The sequence below is a fragment of the Lipophrys pholis genome (assembly GCF_963383615.2).
Source record: "Lipophrys pholis genome assembly, chromosome: 12".
NCBI classification, from domain to species: domain Eukaryota; kingdom Metazoa; phylum Chordata; class Actinopteri; order Blenniiformes; family Blenniidae; genus Lipophrys; species Lipophrys pholis.
This window is the reverse complement of record NC_137641.1, coordinates 5,786,222-5,813,459: the sequence shown is the minus strand read 5'-3', so window position 1 is coordinate 5,813,459 and position 27,238 is coordinate 5,786,222. Positions and strand designations below refer to the sequence as shown.

The 27,238-nt window shown below is 46.2% G+C and overlaps 1 protein-coding gene across 1 annotated transcript in view; it reads right to left on the bottom strand.

The window, feature by feature from the left end:
• pcsk5a (proprotein convertase subtilisin/kexin type 5a) overlaps positions 1-27,238 on the bottom strand; it is a gene marked incomplete at its 5' end in the record, with an annotated part of 67,760 nt that continues 40,522 nt past the window's right edge. Inside the window, 10 exons of the mRNA XM_080477030.1 lie at positions 1-735; positions 6,998-7,220; positions 7,955-8,055; positions 13,311-13,528; positions 14,952-15,123; positions 15,203-15,442; positions 17,360-17,602; positions 23,476-23,669; positions 24,780-24,978; positions 25,585-25,668. Coding sequence (XP_080333156.1) covers positions 272-735; positions 6,998-7,220; positions 7,955-8,055; positions 13,311-13,528; positions 14,952-15,123; positions 15,203-15,442; positions 17,360-17,602; positions 23,476-23,669; positions 24,780-24,978; positions 25,585-25,668 — 2,138 coding nt within the window. The 3' untranslated portion in view covers positions 1-271. The remainder of the gene's footprint in view (positions 736-6,997; positions 7,221-7,954; positions 8,056-13,310; positions 13,529-14,951; positions 15,124-15,202; positions 15,443-17,359; positions 17,603-23,475; positions 23,670-24,779; positions 24,979-25,584; positions 25,669-27,238) is intronic.

Here is a 27,238-nt window from a genome sequence, read left to right as displayed (position 1 = left end):
AAAACACTTTATTCAAAGAGAATAACATCAAACAGATTCAGTGAAACACGACAACAGATATAAAGGAGGTAATATGATTCATTGTTATACACGTGCAGGCGATCGTCAGACTAAGAACAAAGTGTAGAAAACCGAGATTAATTACGTGAAACATGGATTTTTCCATTTCCCCCTGTGGACGGGTCGCAGGTCGTTATGAATGGCTCCCCGGGCGGGGGGTGAATGTCCCCCGGAGCCAAGCGTCGAGAGAAGAATCCAGAAGCGTCTCACTTCAGCGGAAAGCGTAGCTCTCGTCGTCGTACTCCAGCTCGTCGTCGTTGTCATCGCCCAGCTGTCCGTAGCGGAACTTCCTGTACACAGTGCCGTCCTGGCCCATGTAGACAATGTCCTCGTCGTCATCGTCCTCGTCGTCTTCATCCTTGTTCCCCCGCCGCCGCTCGCCAAGGTCGACCAGCTGAGCCTCCCGGAAGGAGGAGCCGGCCCGGCCGCCGTACGACGCCGAGGAGGCGGAGCTGTAGCCGCCGTGCCTCCCGCCGCCGGAGCCCAGCTTCTCGTAACCGCGCGGCGGCAGGTCCGACGGCCGGCTCTTGGAGCGCGAGTGTCGGACGAGGAAGATGACGGCCACCAGGCCGAGCGCCAGCAGCACGCAGGCGACAATGAAGATGGCTAGGTTGCCTCGGTCCTCCTCTTCCTCCTCGATCATGAACGGCAGGTTGGTGCTGAGGACGCACTCGCCTGTAGCGAGAAAGAAACAAGACTTTATTTTTAAATTTAATTTAATTTTTCTCTTTCCCTTGACTTGTTCGGCTGCTTGACCAAACAATATGATGTGATTGAGAGCCTCCGGAGTCAGAACAGATTTTGTTCTTGAACAGGAAGAGACCTGGAGTCTCCTCCTGTTGCCGCCTTTATTAGAAGTTGGCATGGCTGCTGTACACGACCGGGGGGGGAACGCTCAAAGAGAGAGAGAAGAGAAGAGAACATTTAAAAGGGGGGGGGGGGGGGGGGGTAACATACAATACCCTTGTTAGTGCTACATATATTATTTACAGTTATCACACTGATCCAAATACTTTCCAACTGTTATTAGATTAAACCAGCCTGAGTAGCTCTATCTAGACAGTAAGATGATTTTCTAGATTAACCAGCCAGAGCAGCTCTATCTAGACAGTAACATGATTTTCTAGATTAACCAGCCAGAGCAGCTCTGTCTAGACAGTAACATGAAGCAGGAACATGAATTAACAAAGAGGCAACAACAAAAGAGGAACATGATTTAGAGAGTTTGAGCAAATGATGACAGAGAACAAGCAACTTCAGACCTTTCGTGAGGAGTGGAAGTGTGTGTGTGTGTGTGGTTTGTCCACTGGGTGTGGTTGGAACTGTTGTGGGGGGACCTGTAGCGACACCTCGGGGCCCGAGGCCATTGGGCCCGGATGCCGTCACCCCAGCGGCCAGCAGCCCCCCAGTCCCGGAGAAGCCCCAGAGAACCACCCCAGAGAGCTACGCCCCCGCCCAGAAAGCACCAGATGGAGAATGCAGAGAGGACCCCCCCCCCACCTCCAGGCAAGAGGAGCCCACAAGAGAAGGATAAAGTGCACAGGGCCCCAGGCCCCGACCCAAGCCGCCAAGCCGAGGCAGGCCAAGAGCCCCCCCCCAATCCCGGCAAGGCAGAGATGGCCCCAGCCGCTGCGCCCCGGACGAACCTACCCCCCCCAGACCAGGAAGAGCGAAGGCTCGGCCAGACGCGGTTGGAGGACAGCCAGCACCCCACCCCCAGGAGCCTCATATCCCACCACCCACATTCCCGCCCCATTATGAACTTGAGGACCCTCACGCCCCACAGGCCACCGCGAGATCCCATCCTCCACTAATCCGACATCGAATGGGGAAGGAGCACTGCACCCCAGCCCCCCCGCGAGCGCCATGCCTGTCAAGACATTTTAACCAGACTGTAATCTGGACGTCTACCTGAAACAGAACTAGTTGACAAATGACACATTAAAATAAAATGATGGACATCTGAGACCCAGAATGACTTGAAAGGTCACAAACTGTCTGTTCAGTCCAACTGCCTGGAGGATTATTGATTTGTTATTAAAATGATGAGGAAGTAGAACATGACAGCCACGAGGAGACAGAATGAGAAGTTTAATCTCTGAGTTATGACCATTTATTGTTTTGGTCTCAAGGTATTGAACTCCACAGAGAAACTCATCACTTTGAGAACCTTTCGTCTGCTGAATACATCTATGTACATGAGTAAATGTTTCATCAGCACTGTCAGTTAGCATTATCAGGTAGCTGTCAATTGTCTCAGTGGCGCACTGGATAGAGCTCTCGCTTTCCAGACAGAAGATCCAGCTGAAGGTGTTTGTGGAATTAACTTGTGTGTGCATGTGTTTCCTCAGGGTTCTGGGGTTTCCTTCCATAATCCAAAAATATCCACATGATGGTAAATGGCAATGCTAAATCACTCCTGTATGTGTCCTGTGGTAAGACTGATGACCTGTCCTCATTCTTTTGCAGCGTATTTTCATTGATGTCCATACGCTATCCAGACAAGACGTGAATACAACATCCAAGAAAGATGTCTTAAAAGCTTTCATTCTGGCTCTTCTGAGGACATCTTCTGGATGTCAAATATTGACGTCCATACGACGTCCAGAAAAGACATCCAGACGACGTCCAAGAAAGACGTATAAAAAACTTTCATTCCAAATGGCTCCTCTGAGGACATCTTCTGGATGTATAGAGATGACGTCTTTTAGACATGTTCTGGACCACTTTTTGCTCAGTGGGGTCATTTAATATATATTTGCCCTCAGAGTAGGTAGCGTTTGCAAATCTTATTTTGAAAGGCAAATTGCGGACTTCCTGTTGGATTTAGGTCTGGAGTCTCGGCACGTGATTTGAAAGTCTTGATGAGACGAACAATTGAGTTTTGGTTTGATCTCCCTACGACATTCCTACGGGCCGTGGTCACCGTTTTAGTGTTTCTAGGTGGCGCTAGAGAGCACATTTGGTATTTTGAGGATTGAATTTTACATTTCTTTAAATTGTCCGCCAGTCTTGATGAGTGTGCAAACTTTAGTGAGTTTTTTAGCGTGTTTAGGGGTCAAATTTGGGTTCAATGCTGCGTCAGGAGAATAATAATAATAAACATTACAGAAACAGTAGTGTCCTTGCCTCCAGGCCTTTTGGGCTCGGTCCCTAATAAACATTACAAAAACAGTAGTGTCCTTGCCTCCAGTTCTTTTGGGCTTGGTCCCTAATAAACATTACAAAACAGTAGTGTCCTTGCCTCCAGGTCTTTTGGGTTCAGTCCCTAATAAACATTACAAAAACAGTAGTGTCCTTGCCTCCAGGCCTTTCGGGCTCGGTCCCTAATAAATGCACATGAAAACTTAACCTTCTTGGTCAACTTTTGTTGGCGAAGGTAATCATACTTTATTAATCCACTTAATAATTTCCTTTTTTTCCACATTGACCCATCGGTGGGCGGCCAAGGGTCTTGCTCGAGGACCGACCGTGAGAATCAAACCTGCAAACTTACAATCACCAGTCTGCTTCTCCAGCTTCTAGGCCAAACACAGCTCTGAAACCAATGGAGGTGGCTGCCACATGTACGGCGCTTTATCCATCCAATGGGAGCAGTTTGAGCTTCAGAGTCTTGCTCAAAGGCACTTCGACAGGTGGAGATTGTGAATCAAACCTGCAGATTGAAAATCGACTGACTGAGCCACAGCCGCCTCCAGACGAGACGAGTGAACAGGATTCGAAGTGGAACTCTGCCAAGTTCACACATGGAGTTCAGTTTTCTGGGAATGAAAAGTTCGACTGTCAAAAACAAGCAAATAAAAGCGTCTGGTCTGTCTCCGAAGGGATTCCTTCTAAAGAACCGCCGATGCTCCACATTTGTAAAAAGTGGAAAAAAAAAATCACTTTTACATCTTGAACAACAAGAAAAACCCTCCAGTGATTGAATCATCAGTATGAAAGACGAACAAAACAGCTGAATGTGTGAGAAAAGTGGAAGTTTCATAAACATTACAACAATCAAGCTTATTTTCTTTACAGTCGCTGAGTTTAACTTCACACTGCAGCCAAAATCCACTTTATTCTCAGTTACTTTTACTAATGAATTTAGTAGCTATGAAAATGCTTCTAAATAATAAAGTTTATATTAAAGTGGAATATGAGCCTACAGGACTGAGTCTAAAGATTTCAAACTGTTTCGCCCTTTATAGAGTGAGTACCCAAAATTACCTCCACATTGCTTCAAAACTGAAGAAACGTAAATTGATGGTGTCCAACATAAGGTTCGTGGTCCAGAACCAGACCGCAAGAGGCTCCAATCTGGTCAAACCACCAAGAAAATGGTAAAATATACTGGTGATCTGTTGGATTTAGCACTTCCACTTATTACCTTTCAGACTTTGGTTATGGCAGATGTTAACAGGTGGAAAAATCAAGCAGCCAGTAAACAATTTGTAATTAAACTTGACGTTTTATAAGCTGATCAGTTGACAGGAATAAAGAACCGAATGAGATTGACAAGTGCCAGAATGTGACGGTTAGATAACTTGGTGTTGTTTTTCCATCCATCCATCCATCCATCCATCCATCCATCCATCCATCCATCCATCCATCCATCCATCCATCCATCCATCCATTGTCTTTCCCGCTAGCTCCTCTCAGAGTGGAAGAGCAGCAGTCCTTCCCGAAAGGCCACAATCCCTTCCTGGACTGTGGCCTTGTTGAGGCGGAAAACCTTGCCTCGTCTACTGACATTCAGAGCGATGTTGTCCAGAGCACATGCTCTTGGTAGGGCCACCTGGTAGGGTCACCTGGTAGGGTCTCATGCTTCTGGTAGGGTCTCATGTCCATGGTAGGGTCACCTGGTCGGTTTACCTGGTAGGGTAAACCGACCAGGTAAACCGACCAGGTGACCCTACCATGGACGGTTTACCTGGTAGGGTCTCATGCTCCTGGTAGGGTCACCTGGTAGGTTCTCATGCTCCTGATAGGGTCTCATGTCCATGGTAGGGTCACCTGGTCGGTTTACCTGGTAGGGTCTCATGCTCTTGGTAGGGTCTCATGTTCCTGTTAGGGTCAACTGGTAAGGCCTCGTGCTCCTGGTACTGTGAGCCAAGGTGGACAGGACTGGAGTGTGTAGAGGAAAAATCATACTCGTCTAGTGTAGAGGAGAAAATTCTACTTGCTCATGTAGAAGGTGTGTAGAGACATACCAGCTTGTGGAGTAGAGGCTCAGCACATCTGTGTAGGAGAGACGCAGCTGCATGTCTGTGCTGCACTCATGACACGTTTTATTGGCATCGCTGTTTTTGTTATACATCATAACTGTGTTTTTAAAAAAAATGGATTGCTCCATCAATGGTTCTAATCGTGTCATGAGCAATGTCAAAAAGCAGAGCGTGGGTCAAAATGACCTATAGGCAGATTTTTAACACTACGACACCATTAAAACTCCCAAACAAGGTAAAAACCCAGGGGAGGGGCTGTCCAGAGGGACTTTTGAGGACACGATGAGATCCAAGTGTAGGATGGGCGTTTCAAAAAAAAAAAAGGTAGAATTAGAGAAGGGAATAAAGAAATGGGTCAAGCTCTGGACAGACCAGTCTTTGACCGGTCAGAAACTCTGAGTTTTGCCTGTATTTGGGAATAAAACTCATTTGCATCCAAGTCCAGCTTCTCATCTGACTTTTGCTTCGTGGATCAATTTTTACCAGCAGAGTTGGAGAACTGATGCTCGTGGGATCATCGATCAGCTCATCTGGCCCAGATCAATACACCTGATTGGAACCACGACATGTGAAGGCCCAGGCAAACACACCCACACCTCACCCATGCCAGTAGAAGATTGTGTACCCTGCCTGGACCAGGGTCACCGGGAACCCCGTCTGGAGCCAGGCCTGGCCCAGGTCACCGGGACACCCCTCTGGAGCCAGGCCTTGATCAGGGTTACGGGGACAACCCTCTGGAGCCAGGCCTGGACCAGGGCTCAGCCCAAACAAGATACGTGGGGTGCCTACGTGGGCCCACCACCCGCCAAGTCCAACATGGGGGAGCATTGCTTTGCTGACGGGGGTGCCACGTGGTGTCGGAGGCCTCCGCAACAGAAAGTGGCTGTTGGAGCGTGGGGTGTTGTTTTTCATGTTAGATTTTTTTTAATGGAAGAATTGAACACTATTGTTTCTCACGTAGAGCAATAAAACTCTTCTAGGATAACAGAATGAAGGCCAGTCTACCATACTTTAAAGAGTTGTGAGTACAATATTGTTTAAACAAATAGTTGGAGGAACTTAAATGAATCGCTTCAACTGCTAATATCTCAAATAATCAAGTTCTTTAAACTTAATTTCATAAATCGTATTAATTTTGTAAAACCTGATTCATATAGATGTTACCAGTTGAACCAATTCAAATAAGTTAGTCCCACCATTTTTTTTTTTTACCAGTGTGGGATTTGTAAAAGTAAAATCCGAAGCAGAGTGTTCAGCTTTCAGTCTCACACAGGCTCGACTTTTAATATCGGGATTAAAACCTTCCCATTTCAAATAGCTTGGACCATTTTCTAAGTGAAGCTGCTGTAGGTTTAGAGCAAGGGTGTCAAACTCAGGTCCATGTCTCCCTTCTTTAACACAGCTGATTCTCATGATGGTCCCTCACTGAGTTCAACAGGAAGCCTGATAACGAGCTGCTCACTGCAATCAGCCTGTTGAAGCAGGAGACCTGGAGGACATGCAGGACCTCAGTTTGTCTCCTGTTCTCACTGTCCAACACTCTGAAGTGTTTCTTCTGCTCTCACATGGATCGGATGGTTGATGAGTGTTTCGTCCAGCTGATGCTATTCATGTAAATCTTTTTCTCCCGATATTTCATCTGAATGTCAAAAGTGATTTAATCAGATAAATTTAAGTGCGTTAAATTGAACCCTCTTGGGTTGTCAGGTTGAAATCAAACAGCAGCCTACCTCGGGTCTCAGTGCAGTTACAACAGTCCTGCTGCTGTTTCATCCTGTCCTCCTCTTCCTCCGGCTCCTCCTCTTCCTCATCCCCCTCGCCACGACAGCAGCGCAGACAGCGCCCCCCGGCTTCCAGGATGGCCCGAGCAGGACACATGGTGCAGTTGGAGGGGCCGGACCCTCGACACTCCAGACAGGAGCCGTGGCAGTCCTCACAGGAGTGACCGGAACCCTGCAGAGGTGGCGCCGAGTGACCGGCGTGAAAAACGGAACTTTTTTGAAAACAGCTTGAGCTCCGTCGTCGTGGAAACGGGTGAGAACGACACTTTCTGGAGACGCTCGGGCTCCGTCCAGAGTTGAAGCGGGAAGCAACGCTACTGCAACAATTCATGGCCCAACATACAAACTACATCGTTTTCAGCGTTGACATTGTTGCCGTGTAAATGGAGAAACTATGTTTTCACTTGGAATGTCTTCAGACCTCGTTTACACGCCAAACATTCCAAGTCAACGCCTCCTTTTTTTGGAGAAAAGTTTCTTGTTTACAAAGCAAAGACACTGAAAACAATGTAGTGAGAATGCCAGGCCACCGGGTGGCGCTGTTGCTTGTTTTTGTAATGAAACTACACAGAAAACAAAAGGCTATAAACATTAAAGCAATCTGGAGAAGCCAACATTTGAATGGACAGAAGAGGAATTGGATGCTACTGGCAGTGAAACTCAACTCTAAAACCAGAACCCGGACCGGGAGCCACGCCCCTATGAAAGCCTCCATGTTTGTTACTCTCACATGAGCAGAAGGACTAGTCACTGCAGCGGTGGAGCGTTTTGCAGTTTTGAGGACCCTGGAGTTCTTGGTCTACACAAACTTAAACAACCAAACGATCTGGAGTGCACACAGACTGGACTCCACTCTGGACATTTCACCTCCTTTACAAGCTGACGGGTGTTTGTTTCTTTTCCTACCTTGGCTGCAGGATACTGTCCGACATCACACATGGACTCACAGCGGCCCTCCAACAGCTGGAATCCTGGATAACAGGAGTCACACAAGTGAGAGACGCCTCCTGCAAAGATAGAGGACAAACCTGTTAACAATCTGGTTCTCACGTCAAGAATCCAAAAATTTTTAAATAGAAAAAAAAAAGAAATAAGAAAAACAAATTGAATCCGGAATCTCTGATCCTGGTACTTATACATTAAACTAAGACCAGAATCTGGTAAACCAGGTCAATCCATCCAGAACCGCTTGTTTCCATTCCTCCATTCATACTTTATTCTATTCATTCATTCTCTTTGCACCAGAATCCTCTGGAGTTATCTGGAGGTCAGATGGAGACGGTCTTAGATTTTAGCAGATTTGTCAGAGAATGTGTGACAAACTCTACAATTTGTTGGAGATCGAGAGAGCTTCCCTTGTAAAAGAGATATTGATCTCAACAGGGTTCTCTTTTTTAACTTCCTGGTAAAATAAAGGTTGAATAAAATAGAGACATGAAAGAATATGCAAGTGTTGTAGAAAGTGTGAGTTTGACAATTAGTGAGAGTTCTACAATTTATCAAAGATTTAAACTGTTTGGGGGAACAAGAATCTCTCAAAATTCTACAGATCTAGAGAGAAAGTTCTAGAGAGAAAGATAAGTCTTGAAAGAGAGTTTGTGAGAGTTCTAGAATGGGTGCAAAACTTTATCAGAGATCTAGAATTTGTCAGAAATATAGATGAAAGAGTGAGAGAAAGTGCGAATTGTAGAACAGTTGTGGGCTAGCCGCGGCTCTATGGTCCCTCTGCTGCGGCTCCTTGAGCCTCGGTCCCACTGCAGTACATCCCTGAGCGCGGCGGGCCGGATGGTATGGTAAGACGGAGCGGTACAGTAAGGTGGCATGGTACAGTAAGGTGGTATGGTACAGTAAGGCAGTACAGTAAGGCAGTACGGGAAGGCGGTATGGGAAGGTGGTACGGTAAGGCGGTGCGGTACAGTAAGGTGGTATGGTACGGAAATGCGGAATAGTAAGGCGGTACAGTTAGGTGGTACGGTACGGGAAGGCGATGCAGTAAGGCGGTACGGTAAGCTGGTACGGTACAGTATGGTGGTATGGTACGGGAAGGCGGTACAGTAAGGCGATACGGTACGGGAAGGCGGTACAGTAAGGCAGTATAGTTAGGTGGTACGGTACGGGAAGGTGGTACGGGAAGGCGGTTCATTACGGGAAGGCGGTACGGTAAGGTGGTATGGTACGGTAAGGCGGTACATTACAGTAAGGCGGTATGGCAAAGTGGTATGGTACGGTAAGGCGGTACAGTAAGGTAGCGCGGTACAGTAAGGCGGTACGGTAAGGTGGTACAGCAAGATGGTACAGCAAGTGGGTACGGCAAGGTAGTACGGTATGGGAAGGCGGTACAGTAAGGCGGTATGGTACGGGAAGGCAGTACGGCTGGCGGTACGGTAAGGAAGTATGGTACGGTAAGGCAGGGATGTAAGGTCATTACCCAACAATAGTGAGGTGCTACTGCCACTGCCGCTGCCGCTGCTCCACGGCCGTCTGAAGCTGTCAGCTCCTTTTATCTGTGACACAACCTGAACTGCAGCGTCCATCTGCTCTCTGATCTCCTCTCCCGTTACTGAGAGGAGCGTCTGAACCTCGTCTGAACACCAGGGGGAAATGGAGCGCCGACGTTTCAATAAACCCAGTCACCAAAACAACCAGTGAGCAAAGTGGCGGATGTAAACAACACCGGCAAGTTTACAGCCGATGAAATATTTAAATATTGCTGCTTATCCAGAGTGACAATCGTCATGACCAGAATAAACTGAATGAATGACCGTTTTTTCTGAATTAAATTTTTGCTTCTATATTAGTTTTTGTTTATTTTATTGCGCAGTTATCTTGGAGTTCGAGGTGACACTTTAACATCTAAATTTCAAAACTTTCATTATATTTTTTTTTATACAATTTGTCAACTAAAATATGCGTCACATCAACGTCTGTAGCCCTTACCTTTACCTACAGGCAGCGTGTGGAATGTGCGACACTTTGCACTTACCATGAATAAACTGCCAAAAAAAGAAAAATCTCTGAAGAAAATACAGAGTTTAATCCTGCGAGGACGGACGCATTTGCCTTCACCATCAACGACGCTGGCCTGCCCCTCTGCTTAAACTGTGGTGTCCCGAACCCGAACCCAAGTGAAGCTGAGCGATTTCAGAGCTGCAGCAGCACGTTGAACAGAGCAAACTTACTTTCAGGAAGTGGATCACGTCTCCACAGTGGCAGCTCTGGAGAGCGTAAGGAGGGCAAAGCCATTCACAGACGGAGAATACAGGAGAGAATCGTTCATAAAAACATGAGAGCACTGTTCTATGACTTTAAAAACAGCCAGGACAGGACCATTGACATGGCAACAAAACGTCACCAATAAGCAAAGTGATGACATCACTTCAGCTCAAGCATTTTCAATTTCATGTGATGAGTCAAGTGAGATGAACGATACTGAGGAAGGCGGCGCTGCCGTGCAGACATGTGAACTCTGACGGACCGCAGGAAGAGCTGCTGGTCTAAAAGCCAAAGGGATGAGCGCCCTGGTGCCAGAGTCTACCCAGTGTGACAGGAGAGCAGGAGAGCTTCAAAAGTCACTGGATGGAGAGCTGAAGACGTTTCACTGTTTCTTCCACCAAGAAGCTCAAACATTCCCCTCAATGTGTGGAAGTGATGAACCTCGTTCTTAAGATGAATGTTGAACTAAATAATTGCAAACGGGTTAAAACCACCAACAGTTTTGTCTCTTGTTAGAAGACGTGGACAGACGTCCAGATCTCCTGTCCAGGGCAGAGGTGCTGAAACGCTTCGCCGCCTGTCTGGAACACGTGAACACCTTGGAAAGCCAAGGCTTCAGCTGTCTCTTACTGGGAGACCCCGGTGGACGTGACAAGTCACTTAAAGACGCTGAATGAAAGTCTTGAAGGGAAGGGAGACACGGCCCTGGACATGCTGCAGGATGTTTAGGTGTTTGAGCTGAAGACGACAGTGTGACAGAGATGGAGAGAACGGCGCTCTCTCACTTCCCCTCCCTGGGACTATTTCCACTGAGTCATTACTGCAATGCAAGCTGCAATAGGAGAAAGATCCAGCGAGTTCAGAAAGAAGAACTCTCTCTTCCCCGCCACAGCCTTGCTCAACACGTCCACATTCACAGCAGTAAGGGAACCCGTCCAGAAATCCAACTGCTTGATTTGTGGATGAAGATTCATGGTCCAAGTTTAAATGCCCGACAGCTGATCCTGTAGGAAGGCTCCCCTCTCTAAAAAGCACAAAGGGAGTTTCATTCCCGACGTATCTGAGCACGAAGCAAGATGCATATGGAGTCCTGCAAGTTTTCTCAAGCATGAACTTCATAAAGTCCAAAGATCCCGTCTCACAACTGAGAACCTGCAGTGAAGACCAAAGTCACATCTTACATCGGAACGACCTGCAGCCGACTCCAGAAACAGAAGTGTCATTAAACAGGCCAGAACAATCATATTTAATAGATTCTAATCTGTCAGGAAAAGGCTTTTTGTATGTCCAGCTGCTGGCTGAGAGCACCACCTTCTAATTCCACCTTTACTTTCTACAAGCTGCAGCTGAATGTTTGGTTTATAGTGGAGTGGGCTGGTTCTCATTGGAGTTTACACAAATATAGGAAGGTCTGAAATAGGCCTGCATAGTTCACCGTTTAGTTTATTTCAAACTCGGCCTTCACATGGATGCTGCTTTTCAGTTTGTGTATTCTGTGGCTGTAACAGGTAAAATAAGAACCTTTAGAGGCTCTGTTCGTCACGTTTTACAGCTCCAGACTATTGTTCTGTGGCAGGTCAAAATGGCTCTGTTGATAATAAAGGTTACCGACCGCCGTACCGGCCTGACCAACAGTTCTAGAATCTCTCAAAGTCCACAGAGCCAGAGAATGTGAGGTTCTAGAAGTCCTCAGAGGTCAGAGTTCTCAAACGTGAGAGACGCTTCATCAGAGATGTTGAATTAGTCAGAAATCTAAGGTGTCAGAATTATAGAGGATGTGAATGTTCTAGATGGTGTGAGTTCTGGACTGCGCAAGGGTTTCAGATTGTGTCAAAGATCCAGGATATTTGAAAGATCTGGACTTTGTTGGAGATCTAGAGATGGGAGAGCTCTACAATGTGAGTTTAAAAAATTGGGGAGGGTTCTACAAATTCTCAAAAATCTAGAATGCTTGAGAGAATCTGTCAAGTTCTCCAGACCGAGAGAATGAGAGATGTGTGAGACTTCTAGAATTTGTCACAGATTAGAAATAGCTCTAGAAAATATGAGAAAGTTAGTCAGAGTGCGAGAATTCGTCAGAGATGTAGATGATGTCAAAGTTCCAGACTGAGATCTGGAGACTGTTGGAGATCCAGAGCGATAGAAGCTCCGGAATAGGTGAGTCTGAGAATCAATGAGAGTTCCACAAAGTGTCAAAGTTCGAGAATGTTCGGAAGTTCTGGAATCTGTCAAAGTCCATAGAGGATGTAGAACCGAACAGATGTAAATGTTAATTTGAAATACAGTCAGGACAGACTTTAGTATCAATCATTGTCCTGCTGTATATCATTTACATCTGTTGGAATGAAGGAGAACAAAGACAAAGATTGTTTATTTCACATGGTAGAAAATGCAAAATACTTAAGTTGACAGAAGAAATATTTGCTTTATGTCATTAAAAAATGCTGCAATGTGCAGAAAACAGGTTTAAATGTTCAACGGTTTCCTTCAAGGCAGCGAGTGTTACATTCAATGTAACTTCTGCTTGATGTAATGTGCTTAAAGTCAAAAGTTTCTATGAAGTAAAACAGGTTTAGAAAAAATAACGTTTCATTTGATTCAGCTTGATATGATAGAATCTGCAGAACCGATAGAATGAGGCTGAAAGGTCTTTTGCTTTATTGTATATTCCGGCTGTGCATCATGTTTTTGAAAAGTAACTAAAGTAAAGTAACTAGTTTCCAAGTAACTTCACCAACACTGATTATCCGGCACATTTTTTTTCAGTTGAGATTTCAACACTGCCGTTTATCTTTTTCTCAGTTTATCCTGACATTTGAACCAAAACTAAAATTGCTCGTCGGCAGAATGGACCGCCTCTAATCTGGTTCTAGTTCCTCTTCCACGTCACCGAGGTCTCGTCTGCCGGCGACCAGCAACCAACACTTCAAGTGTCCATTCGCTGCACGTCAGTCTGCTCACTACAAAATCTCCACCTCGTCGCCCAGATCTCATAACTCTCGGTCAGCCGCTACGTCACATGAAATAACGTCAGAGTGGCGTGTCGTACCGGAACACGTCCTGCAGGTGGCGTGGCAGGGCTCGCAGGTCCGGTGCGTGGCGCGGTGGTAGTGCCCCCCCGGGCAGGACGGCAGGCAGCGGCCCTCCCGCCGCAGGTAGAGCAGCCTCGGCGCGCAGCTCAGGCAGCCGTCCTCGCCGCCGCTGATGCACTCGCCGCAGCTCGGGTCGCAGCTCTCGCACGTCCTGGAGGCGGCGTTACCATAGCGACTGATCCACAGATGGTCCGGAGCGGCGAGGGATTAGAGTCAATCACACCAAATGAGATCAGAGACCCGGTCGTCCTCAGAGGAGAGACTCCTCGCAGTGCAGACACACATTCTTATAATTACAGGAAATAAAGAAACGTAGAAGAACAAGGAAGACGTCACGACAGACAGACGCTGCTGGGCGGCACTAGTGAAAAGACTTGGTTTACACTACTAGAGAAAAGACTTGGTTTACACCACGAATGAAAAGACTTGGTTTACACTACTAGTGAAAAGATTTGGTTTACACTACTAGTGAAAAGATTTGGTTTACACTACTAGTGAAAAGACTTGGTTTACACTACTAGAGAAACGACTTGGTTTACACTACTAGTGAAAAGACTTGGTTTACTCTACTAGTGAAAAGATTTGGTTTACACCACTGGTGAAAAGACTTAGTTTACAATACTTGAGAAAAGACTTGGTTTACACCACTAGAGAAAAGACTTGGTTTACAATACTAGAGAAAAGACTTGGTTTACACCACTGGTGAAAAGACTTAGTTTACACAACTAGAAAAAAGACTTGGTTTACACTACTAGAGAAAAGACTTGGTTTACACTACTAGAGAAAAGATTTGGTTTACACCACTGGTGAAAAGACTTGGTTTACACCACTAGTGAAAAGACTTGGTTTACACCACTGGTGAAAAGACTTAGTTTACACTACTAGTGAAAAGACTTGGTTTACACTACTAGAGAAAAGACTTAGTTTACACTACTAGAGAAAAGACTTGGTTTACACTACTAGAGAAAAGACTTAGTTTACACTACTAGAGAAAAGACTTAGTTTACACTACTAGAGAAAAGATTTGGTTTACACTACTAGAGAAAAGATTTGGTTTACACCACTGGTGAAAATACTTAGTTTACACTACTAGAGAAAAGACTTGGTTTTTGCTTTTGAGTTGCAGAAAGTTGCAAAAGATTTACTTTTACACGGAAACAGCAGAAATGCTGAAAAAATGATTCAGTGAGCAGGTCTGGCCACTCGTGGGTGCTGTAAGCACACACGCATGCACGCACGCACACACAGCAGAGAACAATGAGCTTTAAACATTAACACTGGGAGAACAAGGACATTCTAGAGGACAGACCACTGTTGGTAGTTTTATTTTGGCAGTCACCGTAATAACAATCTAACTTGGTAGTTTTATTTTAACAGTCACCGCAATAACAGTCCAACTTGGTAGTTTTATTTTGACAGTCACCGTAATAACAGTCCAACTTGGTAGTTTTATTTTGACAGTCACTGTAATAACAACTAAAACTGTTTCATTACTAAAACTAAAAACAGTGGCCACTAGTGGCTCAACATGACTACATCGTTATCAGCGTAGCGTCTGGTAAAAGGGGTGGAGCTAAACGTGACATTGGTCAAACTACCTGGGCTGGCAGCTCTCCACACACTCTTTGGCCTCTCGGAACATGTGCGCTCCGCAGGTCAGACACTCGTGGCTCCGCCCCCCGACACAGGACTGACAGGAAGCGTGGCAGGCGTCGCACCGCTGCCCGTCCTGGTAGAAACCCGCCGGGCATCCGTCCACGCAGGAGCCGTCTGGAGCAGCAAACAGAGGGGGGCGTCAGCGAGCGCGACGTGGGGAGCCTCCAGACCGCAGGGTCTCCAGGTGACTCACTCAGCAGCAGGTGTGCGGCGCTGCAGCTCAGGCAATGGCTTCTCCCGGCACCCCAGCAGCTCTGGCAATGCTTGTGGCAGGCGTGGCACTGCCCGTTGCCGTCGGCGTACTGGTGAGGCAGGCAGTGGACGGCTGACGCCGGCAGGCAGCGACCGGAGGCGTCTGGCCTCAGATCCTCCCTGCAGCTGATGCAGGAGGCGGCGTCTGACCCGGAGCACGACAGGCACGAGGCGTGACAGGCTGCAAACACACAGACAGGTTCTCCTGAGAGGGACTCTCTGCTCGGCACTGTGACACAGGAAGTGTGTGTGCATGATGGTACTTTATTCTGAAGGAGCATCTGCTTCACAAATTAGACAAACAGCAGCAGACAAGAACAAACCACACAAAGTTCTAAAAGTGCTGGAGGACAAGAGGAATGTTATGAGACACAGGAGTAACTTTCTGATCGATCATTATGAATCACTTTTTATAGAAAAGAAAATACTTGATTGATCCAGGAAAGGAAATGGTCTCAGAATTATTCACACACAATAGAATCCAACAAATACAATAGAAAGTGAAAACATCTAATGAGGCAGAATAAATATTTCATATCTGAATCTGCTAATTGTATTATATTTTAACTACATATGCATCCATCCATCCATCCATCCATCCATCCATCCATCCATCCATCCATCCATCCATCCATCCATCCATCCATCCATCCATCCATTGTTTTCGTGTCTGAAAACTCTGACGTTTACACAACATTTTTCCACAGGAATGGCAGAAACGCTCAAAACAATGTTTTTCAAGTTTAAACGGAAAACATTCGGTCTTTTTGAAAACGCTCCGATTCTGACTGACGGCTGCAGTAACTAGTAGTTCTGCACGTGCTCAGTAGAGCCAATAAGAACAAAGCCTCTGTGGTGTCATGACTCCCAGTCCATATTCTCCTAGGATTTGGTAGTTTTATTTTGACAGTCACTGTAATAACAATCCAACTTGGTAGTTTTATTTTGATGGTCACAGTCAGTGCTTCAAGTGGGCCAGTATGCACCGGTACACAGTACCGGCACTTTAAAATTTGACCCCTCAGCGTAACAGGGATTTGTTTTGACGTGATCAACGACATCATCAACATTATTCACAATTCTCCCAGTCCATATTCTCCTAGGATTTGGTAGTTTTATTTTGACAGTCACCATAATAACAATCCAACTTGATAGTTTTATTTTGATAGTCACCTTAATAACAATCCAACTTTGTAGTTTTATTTTGACAGTCACCATAATAACAATCCAACTTGGTAGTTTTATTTTGACAGTCACCATAATAACAATCCAACTTGGTGGTCTGTCCACTAGAAGGTTCACCCAGTGTTCATGTTTAGAGCTCATTGTTCTCTGCTGCATGTGTGTGTGTGTGTGTGTGTGTGTGTGTGTGTGTGTGTGTGTGTGTGTGTGTGTGTGTGTGTGTGTGTGTGTGTGTGTGTGCTTTCAGTACTAAAACTAACAACAGCACCAACTAATGGACCAACATGAAAACTACATCATTTTCCACACTATACCGTGTAAACGTGAGGCTTTTCTTAAATGAGGTGTTTTTTAGCATTTAGCTGCTTCCTCGTCGTCAAACTTTGAACAAAGTCAAATGTCCACCAATCTCCTCCAGCTTGTTCCTCCTCTTGTGTCACAGCTAAATCGTTCTGTTTCAACCCAGAAATGTTTCTGTCTGATGAGTTTTCAGTGAAAACCTTCCTGTTGTCCATATTCCTCACCAGCAGCCGGCTGAAAGCGGCGACAATGAATCCAGCCTGGCCTGCAACAAGAAACCCCCACCGGAGCGCTGCCTCTGTCTCTGGGGAGCGGCTCTGTATTCCAGGCTGGACAGCTGCCTGTTAACCGCCTGAGAAGCGTTGCTATTTTAGTCTGCGTCAATAAACACGCTGCCCGGCGTCGCAGAGAATAGAATTGAGAAGCTGTGTGAAGGGCAGTCTGCAGGACAGGAAACACAAGCTAAATCTTATCGGCTGAATAAATGAGTCTTACATCCTGCTTTGTGTGTCGCTGCCGGCGGAACCACGTCTCCAATTAGTGGCACAAAGTTTGAGGAGAGAAACTTTGCCCACTGGAGTTTGGTGCAGGTGAAGGTTGTGGATGGGCGTCGTACCTCTGCAGTCTCCCGTGGCGGCGTCCCTGTAGGTCTGGGCGCCGCAGGCCGGCAGACAAGCCCCGCCCTGCAGCGCGGCCTCCAGGTCTGCGCAGGCGTGGCAGTGGTCTGCGTTGGGCCCGTGGCACAGAGCGCAGTCGGGGTGACAGCGAGAACACCGGCCTCGCTCTCGGTCCTGGAAGAAGCTCTGGGGACAGTCGAGGAGGCAGCGGCCGTCGTGGAGGAAGTGGTTCTCCTCGCAGCCTGCACAGAGGAACCCGGAATTCAGCTCCGAGCCCAGCGGAGAACATGTGAGGATGAACCCATACCACTTTTTTTAAAGGTTCTCCTGTTCTCCAGCTGTTTAAGTCGTCCACATGGTTCCAGGTATGGGGGACGATTATTACGGTTGGAAGACCAGTAAAAAGGACGAGTACTAACCTGTAGCTACTTGTGATACTGAGTACTTATTAAATGAAATTAAGCGAAAAGAAAATAAGGAAGACGAAAAAAGAAAAAAAAAGAAAAAATACTGAGAAAAAAGAAAAACAGGACCGACGGCCGTGGAGCTCGTCAGAAGCTCCAAACGAACAAATCTGCAAATATCATTTTAGTATGGGAACAATAGCTATGTCCCACATTATGTCCTCATCCATCCATCCATCCATCCATCCATCCATCCATCCATCCATCCATCCATCCATCCATCCATCCATCCATCCATCCATCTTCTCCCTCTTATCAGTTCCCGGGTGGTGGGGGTGTCAGTCTGAGCACCGTCACCCAGATCACATTGACCCATGAAGAACCTTTGAGCCCACGGGGAATTATGTCCTCACTAATTTATAAAAAAGTTATCGCACAGTTTTTGAGACAATTTCCTTTAAGTTGTGAAAATGGCGACTTTCGGCATGGAGATGGCTGACATTTCCAAACGAGTATAATTTTTGGATAATAACAACATTAGTGACACAAATTGCCAAATTAAAACAGAGTTGTCGGAGCGTCTTGAGATATGGCAGCAACCAGAGATTTCTACCAACAACGCAGCGTCATACCAACGGTGACAGACCTCTTCTCGTTCAGATAGCCTCTGCGTTGACGCTACTTGGCAGGATGAAGGTCCCAGAGTAGGACTGCGTCTGCTGTAGCATAGCGCGGAGTGTAGCGCCTCTCTCCACTATGCTAGGCTACGCTATGCTATGGTAGCCTGTAGCCCGAAGGACTGAGCTGCTGCTAATGAGAGTACCAATCAGACTATTGTGATCTTTAAGTACGACTAGTACTCCGTGCAGTATCGGACCCGATATCTGATACTGGTATCGGTGCAGCTCTCATCAGATTGGACTCGGTTGTGCAGCGACAAGCCATAAACGAAAAGTGAGGTGAAGCTGCGTGCAAACTGCAGGAGAGGCTCAAAGTCAGTGTGAGGAGCAGGAGCAGGAGCATCGGCGTCACGTCGGCAGTGTCCTTCTCTGACTAAAGCTCAGCTTGTTAACAGAAACACATGAGGAACACCTGGATATCAGAACTGTCCTCATTGTTGGTGGCAGAGGTTCAACCAGGGCCTGAAAATGTTTTTCATTTCCATCGGGGCAGTTTTGCTCAATACTTGACTTCCTGTTAAACAATTCAACAATATTATTGTGAGCAGCTCAGACCCATTGTGCTACTTCATTTGAAATCAGGTAGTTCTTTATATACAGTCTAGTTTTGAAGTATATTTTATGGTTTTATTGCGTCTTTATTGCACCAACGTCAACTTCTTAGACTTGGTTCTTTCCATTTGTGAGGTTCTGTGTGTTTCTGACCGACCTTGACTCATTAAAAGTCTCCGTCTCAGCTGGCAGCAGTAGAAGGACAACAGAGCTGATCAGAAAAGGTCACATCGATGAAAAGACACGCGGAGTCTTCAGCCAGACATTCTCCAGCACACAGCTCTGCTGCAGCTTCTATCAAGCACCTTGTAGAGAACTTCAGCTCTAAAGTTAGAACCATCATTGATACCATAGCGCCAGTCAGAGCTAAAGTAGTGTGTGATAGGAGGACAGCTCCATGGAGGACGAAGAGACTGGTTAAGGCCCAGAAAAGACAATCTAAGCTCCACCTTAATTAGGACATGTCCAAAGAAAGGCTTGGCTTCTCTGAGGTTCTCAGCAAACACAGTACTAATGCTGGTACTTTGTTTAGTGTGGTGGACAGACTGAGCAGTCCCTCGCCATCAGGACCTCCTGAACTCTTCTCAGATGCGTCTTGGAATGATGTCCCTCCTATTTCACCATCAAATGAGCCCGATCAGACTGAGAGTCAGTCAGTGGAGCTCAGGTATTACGACTGGAACCCCTGAGCCTCCACCCAAAGATGTTCTGTCTAATCTGGCAGATGTTCTCCTGTTAGACTGAGCAGCGCTAACCCACATTGTTCTCCAGCTCAAACCCACAACATGCAGCCTCCACCCTCTCCACACTCTGCAAACAAAGTTTTTACACGTTTTCAACTGTCTAGCTCCAGAGGTACAACACAGAGTACACAGCTCTTTTAAAAAAGAGTAATCTGGATCCTTCAGGAATTAGTAACTCCAGTTCCATATCAAAGCTTTCTGAAGTCAGATTATTGAAAAGGTGTTTTTTACACAACTTCATGCTTTTCTGGCTCAAAACAATGAGCTGAATGTTTTCCAGTCTGGATTGGGGTCAGAGCACTGAAACACTCTGATTAAAGTGCTGAATGACGTCTACATGAGCAGGGACACGTCCTCTGTCTCACTTTGACTCTGACTGGATGCTAAGTGCTGCTTTGGACACAGTTGACCACAACATCCTGCTGGACCCACTGGAACAGTGGTTGGATCTTCTAGCTCTGCACTCAGTGGCTTTAAATCCTACTGGCAAGATGGCCACTATTCTGTGTCAGTAGCTGATTGTGAATGTGAGCAAATCACTTGTGGGGTTCCTCAGGGCTCCATCCTTGGGCCCTCTTATTGAACATCTCCATGCTCCCACTGGCTCAGATCATGGAACATTACAACATCTCTTCTCAGAATGACCAGATGACACTCAGCTCTATATATCAGTGTCAGTGAATGACCACGCCCCCTTAAACCGGCTGAGGAAATGTAGAAATGAAATGAAGGAGTGATGAGTCAGCACTTTTTACAACTCAACCCAGAGAAAACTGAGCTCATTGTTTTTGGCCCCAAAGAAGAAAGGTTAAAGGCCAGTGCTCATCTTGACTCCAGGTCACTCAGGACATCAAATCAGGCAGAAATCTGGGTGGAGTTCTGGACTCCACCCTGAAATTCAACAGCCACAAAGACAAGAACAAAATCAGCTTCCTACCATCTGAACAATATTGACGAATCAAAGGATTTCTGAGCAACAAGATTCTGAGAAACTTCTTCTGCTTTCATTTTCACTGGACCGGAGTGTTTACACATTACACCACCACACTGAGGGTGGAGCACATTACACCACCACACTGAGGGTTGAGCACATTGCACCACCACACTGAGAATGGAGCACATTACACCACCACACTGAGGGTGGAGCACATTACACCACCACACAGAGGATGGAGCACATCACACCACCACACTGGGGGTGGAGCACATTACACCACCACACTGAGGCTGGAGCACATTACACCACCACACTGAGGGTTGAGCACATTGCACCACCACACTGAGAATGGAGCACATTACACCACCACACTGAGGGTGGAGCACATTACACCACCACACAGAGGATGGAGCACATCACACCACCACACTGAGGGTGGAGCACATTACACCACCACACTGAGAATGGCGCACATTCCCCCACCACACAGAGGGTGGAGCACATTCCCCCACCACACTGAGGGTGGAGCTCATCCCCCCCTGCTCCACCCTCTCCACTGGCTGCCTGTGTATCAAAGGATCAACTTCAGAATGGTCCTTCTGCTCTAGAAAGCTTTGAATGGTCTAGGGCCTAAATCATCTCAGATTGACTTGTAGAAGATCAAAGCTCCAGACCTCTGAGGTCATCAGGAAGAGGTTGACTCACTGTTCCTACAGTCAGAAGAAACAATGTGAAGCAGCTTTTAGTTCCTACCTCCCCACCTGTGGAACAAACTTCCTGAACACCTGAAGACTGCTGACACACTCACTTCTTTTAAATCAGGATTTAAAACATTCCTAGATGTACAGGCTTTGGAAGAAACAATAGACTTTACTTACTTAGTAAACTAATCTTAATAAATCTCTTGCCTTTTTATTATACTTTTCTTCATTATTTGTTTTAATCTATTTCTTTCATTTCTTCTAATAATGTATTTCTTTTTTCTGTATTTCTTTAATTTTCTTTCATTTCTTTGTAAAACACTGTGAATTGCCTTGTGTTTGAATGGTGCTCTATAAATACATTTGCCTTGCCTTGCCTTGCCTTGCCCTGCCTTGCCTCCACAGGTCACCAGTGGTATTACTCTGTTAGAGCTGTGGGGTGAATGTGTAAAAGGTTCATGGTGGAAAGATTCCATCAAAACACCTACGAGTACCTGAGGCTCCATTTACACGACGACAAACACGAGGGTAACCAGAAAACTTTTGTTGCATTTGGGGAGCGCGTTCTCTCGACAGCGTTGCTCGGAGACACTACAACCGCCTCTTTTTTCTTTCACGCTTCATGTGCATTAACCACGCTCCGTAACCTATGCACATGCACAGTTGTTAATGCACATGCACAGTTGTTAATGCACATGCACAGTTGTTAATGCACATGCACAGTTGTTAATGCCGCCGTAGTAAATAGTTTTCCTGCTTGTGTGCGAGTAACAAACATGGCCGCCTCCGTAGAGACTTGACTCCCAGTCCGTGTTCTAGTTTTATTGTTGACATTCTCCTCTAATAGCATCTAATTCGTCATCCGTCCCTATGAATGTTGGGTTCTCTCCATTGCGTTAATGTTCTCTGGTCCAAAAAAATTGAACTCAATCAATCACGGCTGGAACCCCAGTATTCTGTTCCTTTTACCATTCAGATGAACATCCCAAAATATTTTTTCAGTTGAATAATATTAAGAGGTGGCTCTTGAAATGGTTTAAATTTACCATATCTTGGGTGATTTAAATAAAAAAAAAGAAGAAAGAAAAACACTTTCATTGCAAAAAACATTCACTTTTCTAATGGCACAGCTGAGGAAATACGTTGCAGCTTGTTCAGTTCAGTGTTCAACGCTCCTTTGTTGTCTATGAAATCAGTTTACTGAACCGACCGAAATGCAGAGTTTTGGGATCAAATTGCTATGAAGTCTGAGTCATACAGTGTATTACCATTTACAGAACACATCTGTGTGTTTATAACTATCGCAAAGTGGGCAAACTATGTGAAAATAGATACAACTTCATGATCCTTGAAATGTGAAGATACTGAGGTGAGGTTTCACACATATCATCCGATTGGCTAAAGGAATACATCCGGGGGGTTCCATCATCAATATTAGTCACTTTTTTTTTTTTTAAACGATATTTTGAACCAACTTAGTACACGTGTGGGATTTCATTACAAAAACCAGCAACAGCGCCCTCTCGTGGCCTGGTATGTTAACTCTGCCATGTAAACCCAAAATGTTTCTCAAACAAACAAAGCATTATCACTTGGAAGGTTTCACATGAAAATACTTAGTTTCTGCATTGTCATTTCTGAAAAGTTTCATGTTTATACGGCAAAGTTTTGAAAATGTCGCCCATCTCCACTGGAACAGCAGAAACGCTGAAAACGATGTAGTTTTCATGTCGGTCCCGAATCGGTGCAGGGACAACTCTGGACGGATCCCGAGCAACTCCACCCTAACTGTAACCCACGACAACAGAGCTCGAGCCTTTTCAAAAAGTTCCAACTTGGGAGTCGTATTCGAAAAGTCGCGTTTTCAGTAACTCCAAGCGCCGTTGTCGTGGAAACAGTTTCCCAAAACACTAAGTTTTCTCTTGAAAACGTTGAGTCATGTATTGTTCTCCACACGTGTGTGGTTTCATTACAAAATCAAGAAACAGCGCCCCCTTGTGATCACACATGTTAACTACATTATTTCCAGTGTCAAATTGAAAACGTCTTTGTGTAACGTCTGCTGGCCGACGTCCTGCTCCGCCTTGAGGTTCGGTACCTGTGCACTCTCCCAGCGGCTCGCAGTCCCGGCAGCCCCCGTCGCTGGCGGCAAACCCCGGAGGACACGCCTCCACGCAGTGGCGGTTGTGTAGCAGCAGTGGCGGGTCGCAGGCCAGGCAGTCAGTGGCATTCTTCCTGCAGGAGGCGCAGCCGAGCGCACAGCTCCGACACACCTGACCTGCAGGGTAACCCCTGGACACACACGCACGCACACACACACACACACACACACACACACACACACACACACACACACACACACACACACACACACACACACACACACACGGACATAAATACGCTGGACGTAAATGTGGCTGGGGTAAACAAGTGGACTGACATCTCGTTGCGTGCTCTCCGCACCGCCCCGCAGAAAACTACTCATAAATTCTATTACAATTGAAGTAATGGAAGTTAAAAAAAAACAATTCCACATAATAGAAGATAAATAGGTCAGCTGCAGGAAGGAGGACGTATGCTGTCACACTGAAGGATATAATGGTTCATAAAGACATTATTTTGTCAAATGTATTCGTTCACCTGCCAGAAGAGGACGAGGAAGAGGAAGAAGAAGAAGGAGAGGAAGAGGAAGAAGAAGAGGAAGAGGAGGAAGTGGAACAGGAGAGAAGAAGAGGAAGAGGAGGAAGTGAAAGAGGAGGAAGACGAGAAAGAAGAAGTGGAAGAAGGAGACGAAGAGGAAGAGGAGGAAGAGGAAGAAGGAGAGGAAGAGGAAGAACAGGAAGAAGAAGAGGAAGACCAAGAAGAGGAAGATGAGAAAGAGGAAGAAGAGGAAGACGAAAAGGAATATGAGGAAGAAGAGGAAGACGACGAAGTGGAAGATGAGAAAGAGGAAGAAGAGGAAGATGAGGAAGATGATGAAGAGGAAGAAGAAGAGGAAGATGAGGAAGAGGAAGATGAGGAAGAGGAAGAAGATGAGGAAGAGGAAGAAGAAGAGGAAGACGGAGACAAAGAAGAAGTCGCTGTTGTTCCAAATCACTTCCACTTAGTTATGGTGGCTTGAGAGGAAGTGGACTTATTGATCAGCTCCTGATCACTGGAATCATTGATGGTATTATTGATTCTCACATTCTTCCTCTCAGGTCTGGAGGAAGCTTCACACCGAGGTACCTGTAGCCATGGAAGTGACTAGAACACCTGAGTGCAATGATTTGGAGAGCCGAGCAAATACTTTTGGCAATATGGTGCCTCAAGCCTTTCAGAGCCTCAAACATCTGTCCAGGTGTTAAACCAGCAGGAATTGTCCTGCAGGGCCCAGAGCAGTGGACCGGCCGCCCCGCCCACCTGACACACTCCTGCACACACTGGCCGTCCTGCAGCAGCAGCGCTGGCCGGCCGGAGTTCAGGCAGCGGACGCAGCGCCGGCCGTCCACACACTGCAGGCAGCCGGCCGCACACGCCTCACACACACCGCTCCGCCGGGCCGGGAAGGAACCGCCCGGACACTGGGACACACACGTCTGCTGGACCGTCAGGAGTCCACCTGGAGGACAGACAAGGCACACATGACATCGCCTCAAAAACTCATCATGTAGTAATGGAGTACATCTTCAGCTCATTATGTAGTAATGGAGTATATTTTCAACTCATTATGTAGTAATGGAATACATGTAGTAATAGAGTACATCTACAACTCATTATGTAGTAATGGAGTACATCTTCAGCTCACTATGTAGTAATGGAGTACATCTACAACTCATTATGTAGTAATGGAGTACATCTACAACTCATTATGTAGTAATGGAATACATCTAGAAATGGAGTACATATTCAACTCATTATGTAGTAATGGAGTACATCTTCAACTTATTATGTAGTAATGGAGTACATCTTCAACTCATTATGTAGTAATGGAGTACATCTTCAACTCATTATGTAGTACTATGCAGTATGCAGTAATGGAATACATGTAGTAATGGAGTACATATTCAGTTCATAATGTAGTAATAGAGTACATCTTCAACTCATTATGTAGTAATGGAATACATGTAGTAATGGAGTAATGAACATGTATTCCATTATTCCACATGGCAGCATGATGACATCATTGGGTACTACAAGGTGTGGAGGAGAAAATGAATGAAGAGACCTTGAGGACACTGGGTGCACTGGTCCTCCTCCTGTCCAGAGCAGGACTGGCAGGACGGGTGGCAGTCCTCACACGGCCCGTCGTCTGGACGGCATGAAGGGAGACGTAGAATAAAACTATCAGCTGTGAGTTTCACTCGTCTTCACAGCAGCATGCAGACTTATTCCAACAGGACTGAAGCAGAGTCTCTCTGATGTGCCGATACTCAGCTGATAAAGTATTACGATAACACGTATTTGTAATTTACTGAGTTCTCCTTCATGAAGACCAAACTTTTCTGACACGTCCTGCATCAAAACCCAAATCGTCAGAAGCATCAGGAGCTTTAGCTTTCACAGGCGTGTCAACGACGCATCAGCAACATGCGGGACAGTTTCAGGCCACGTTTACACGTACACAGGTATTTGAAAAAAAACCCCTGATATTTCTCTGCCTTTGCGGCTCACATTCACACATGAACCAGCTCCGACTCACCACAAACCAGGATCCCTGAAAACCCCGGCCACTCTGGAGATCTGGACAAACTCTGTCTCCAGGTTCCTCTAGAGGCGGGGAGGCGCAGATTCACGTCACAACTCGTGACGATCCTGATAGGCTCTCATGGCTTCATGCTTCTTGCTACACTGCCCCCTGCTGGTTTGGGCTGCTTATTGCAGCTCTGAACCAGGTGGATATGCGGCCCGTGTGAATTAGGATTTTTATTTTTTAAAGGTCGAGGGGGAAATGTCCATTTTTTTGTAAAAACGCAGATACGTGTAAACGTGGCCTCGGGGATGAAAACACACAAATCAGACGTGTGGTCAAGCTGCTGTTTAGTGTCTCTGTGTGTCTCGCCTCACGTTTCCCAATCAACCAATGGCCTTCTCCCTCTGTGTGCTCCTACCTGTCCTCATTACTCCCACCTATGTCTTCACCTATGTCGCCCCCTGTGGGTTCATTCTTGTTGCTACCGTTTCCTTGTGTTCCCTGGACTTTTTTCATCAATCAACTCAGTTCTTATGGAGACTTTGGAGTTTGGCTCCATCCTCGCACGTCCTGACATTTAGTGCATGGCAACGTTTTCAAGTGAAAACGGAAAACTTTCCTTTAACCAAAACACTCCGCGGAAACAGGGGAACACGTAACTTTTCAAAAACACTCAAGACTCCAAACGTTCAATTTTTGTGGAATGGAACTATAAAAACGATGCGTTTTCAGTGTGAACAGACTAAATGTGGCTCCAGGACCTGGAGGCTGAAGACCGGATCAGGAGGAATGATGGACGACGACCTGATATTAAAACTGTCAACAGTAGTAACTCTACTTCACAGCTCTGCTTGTTGCTGCTCATCCTTTCTGAGGCGTCGTTTTCATGCCGTGACCTGGTTACTTTTCCATCGCGGAGTCAAACTGCTCATCTGGCTCCGCTTTGTCGTTTCACCGTCGCAAATATTTACCAAAACTGTTGATTCACTGGAAGTCATCCGGCCCCGTCAGAATAAATCAGGCTACAGATGTGTCTGCTCTCCATCTGTTGAGTTCGTATTTTCAATAATGTTTTTCCCGTCACAGTTTTTCTCCCTGGAAGCCGGAGGGACCGACACAAAGCGGCTCACTCACACATAAATGTGGATTTATGGATTCTGCACCTTTGTTTTTCCCCCATGACTGAATT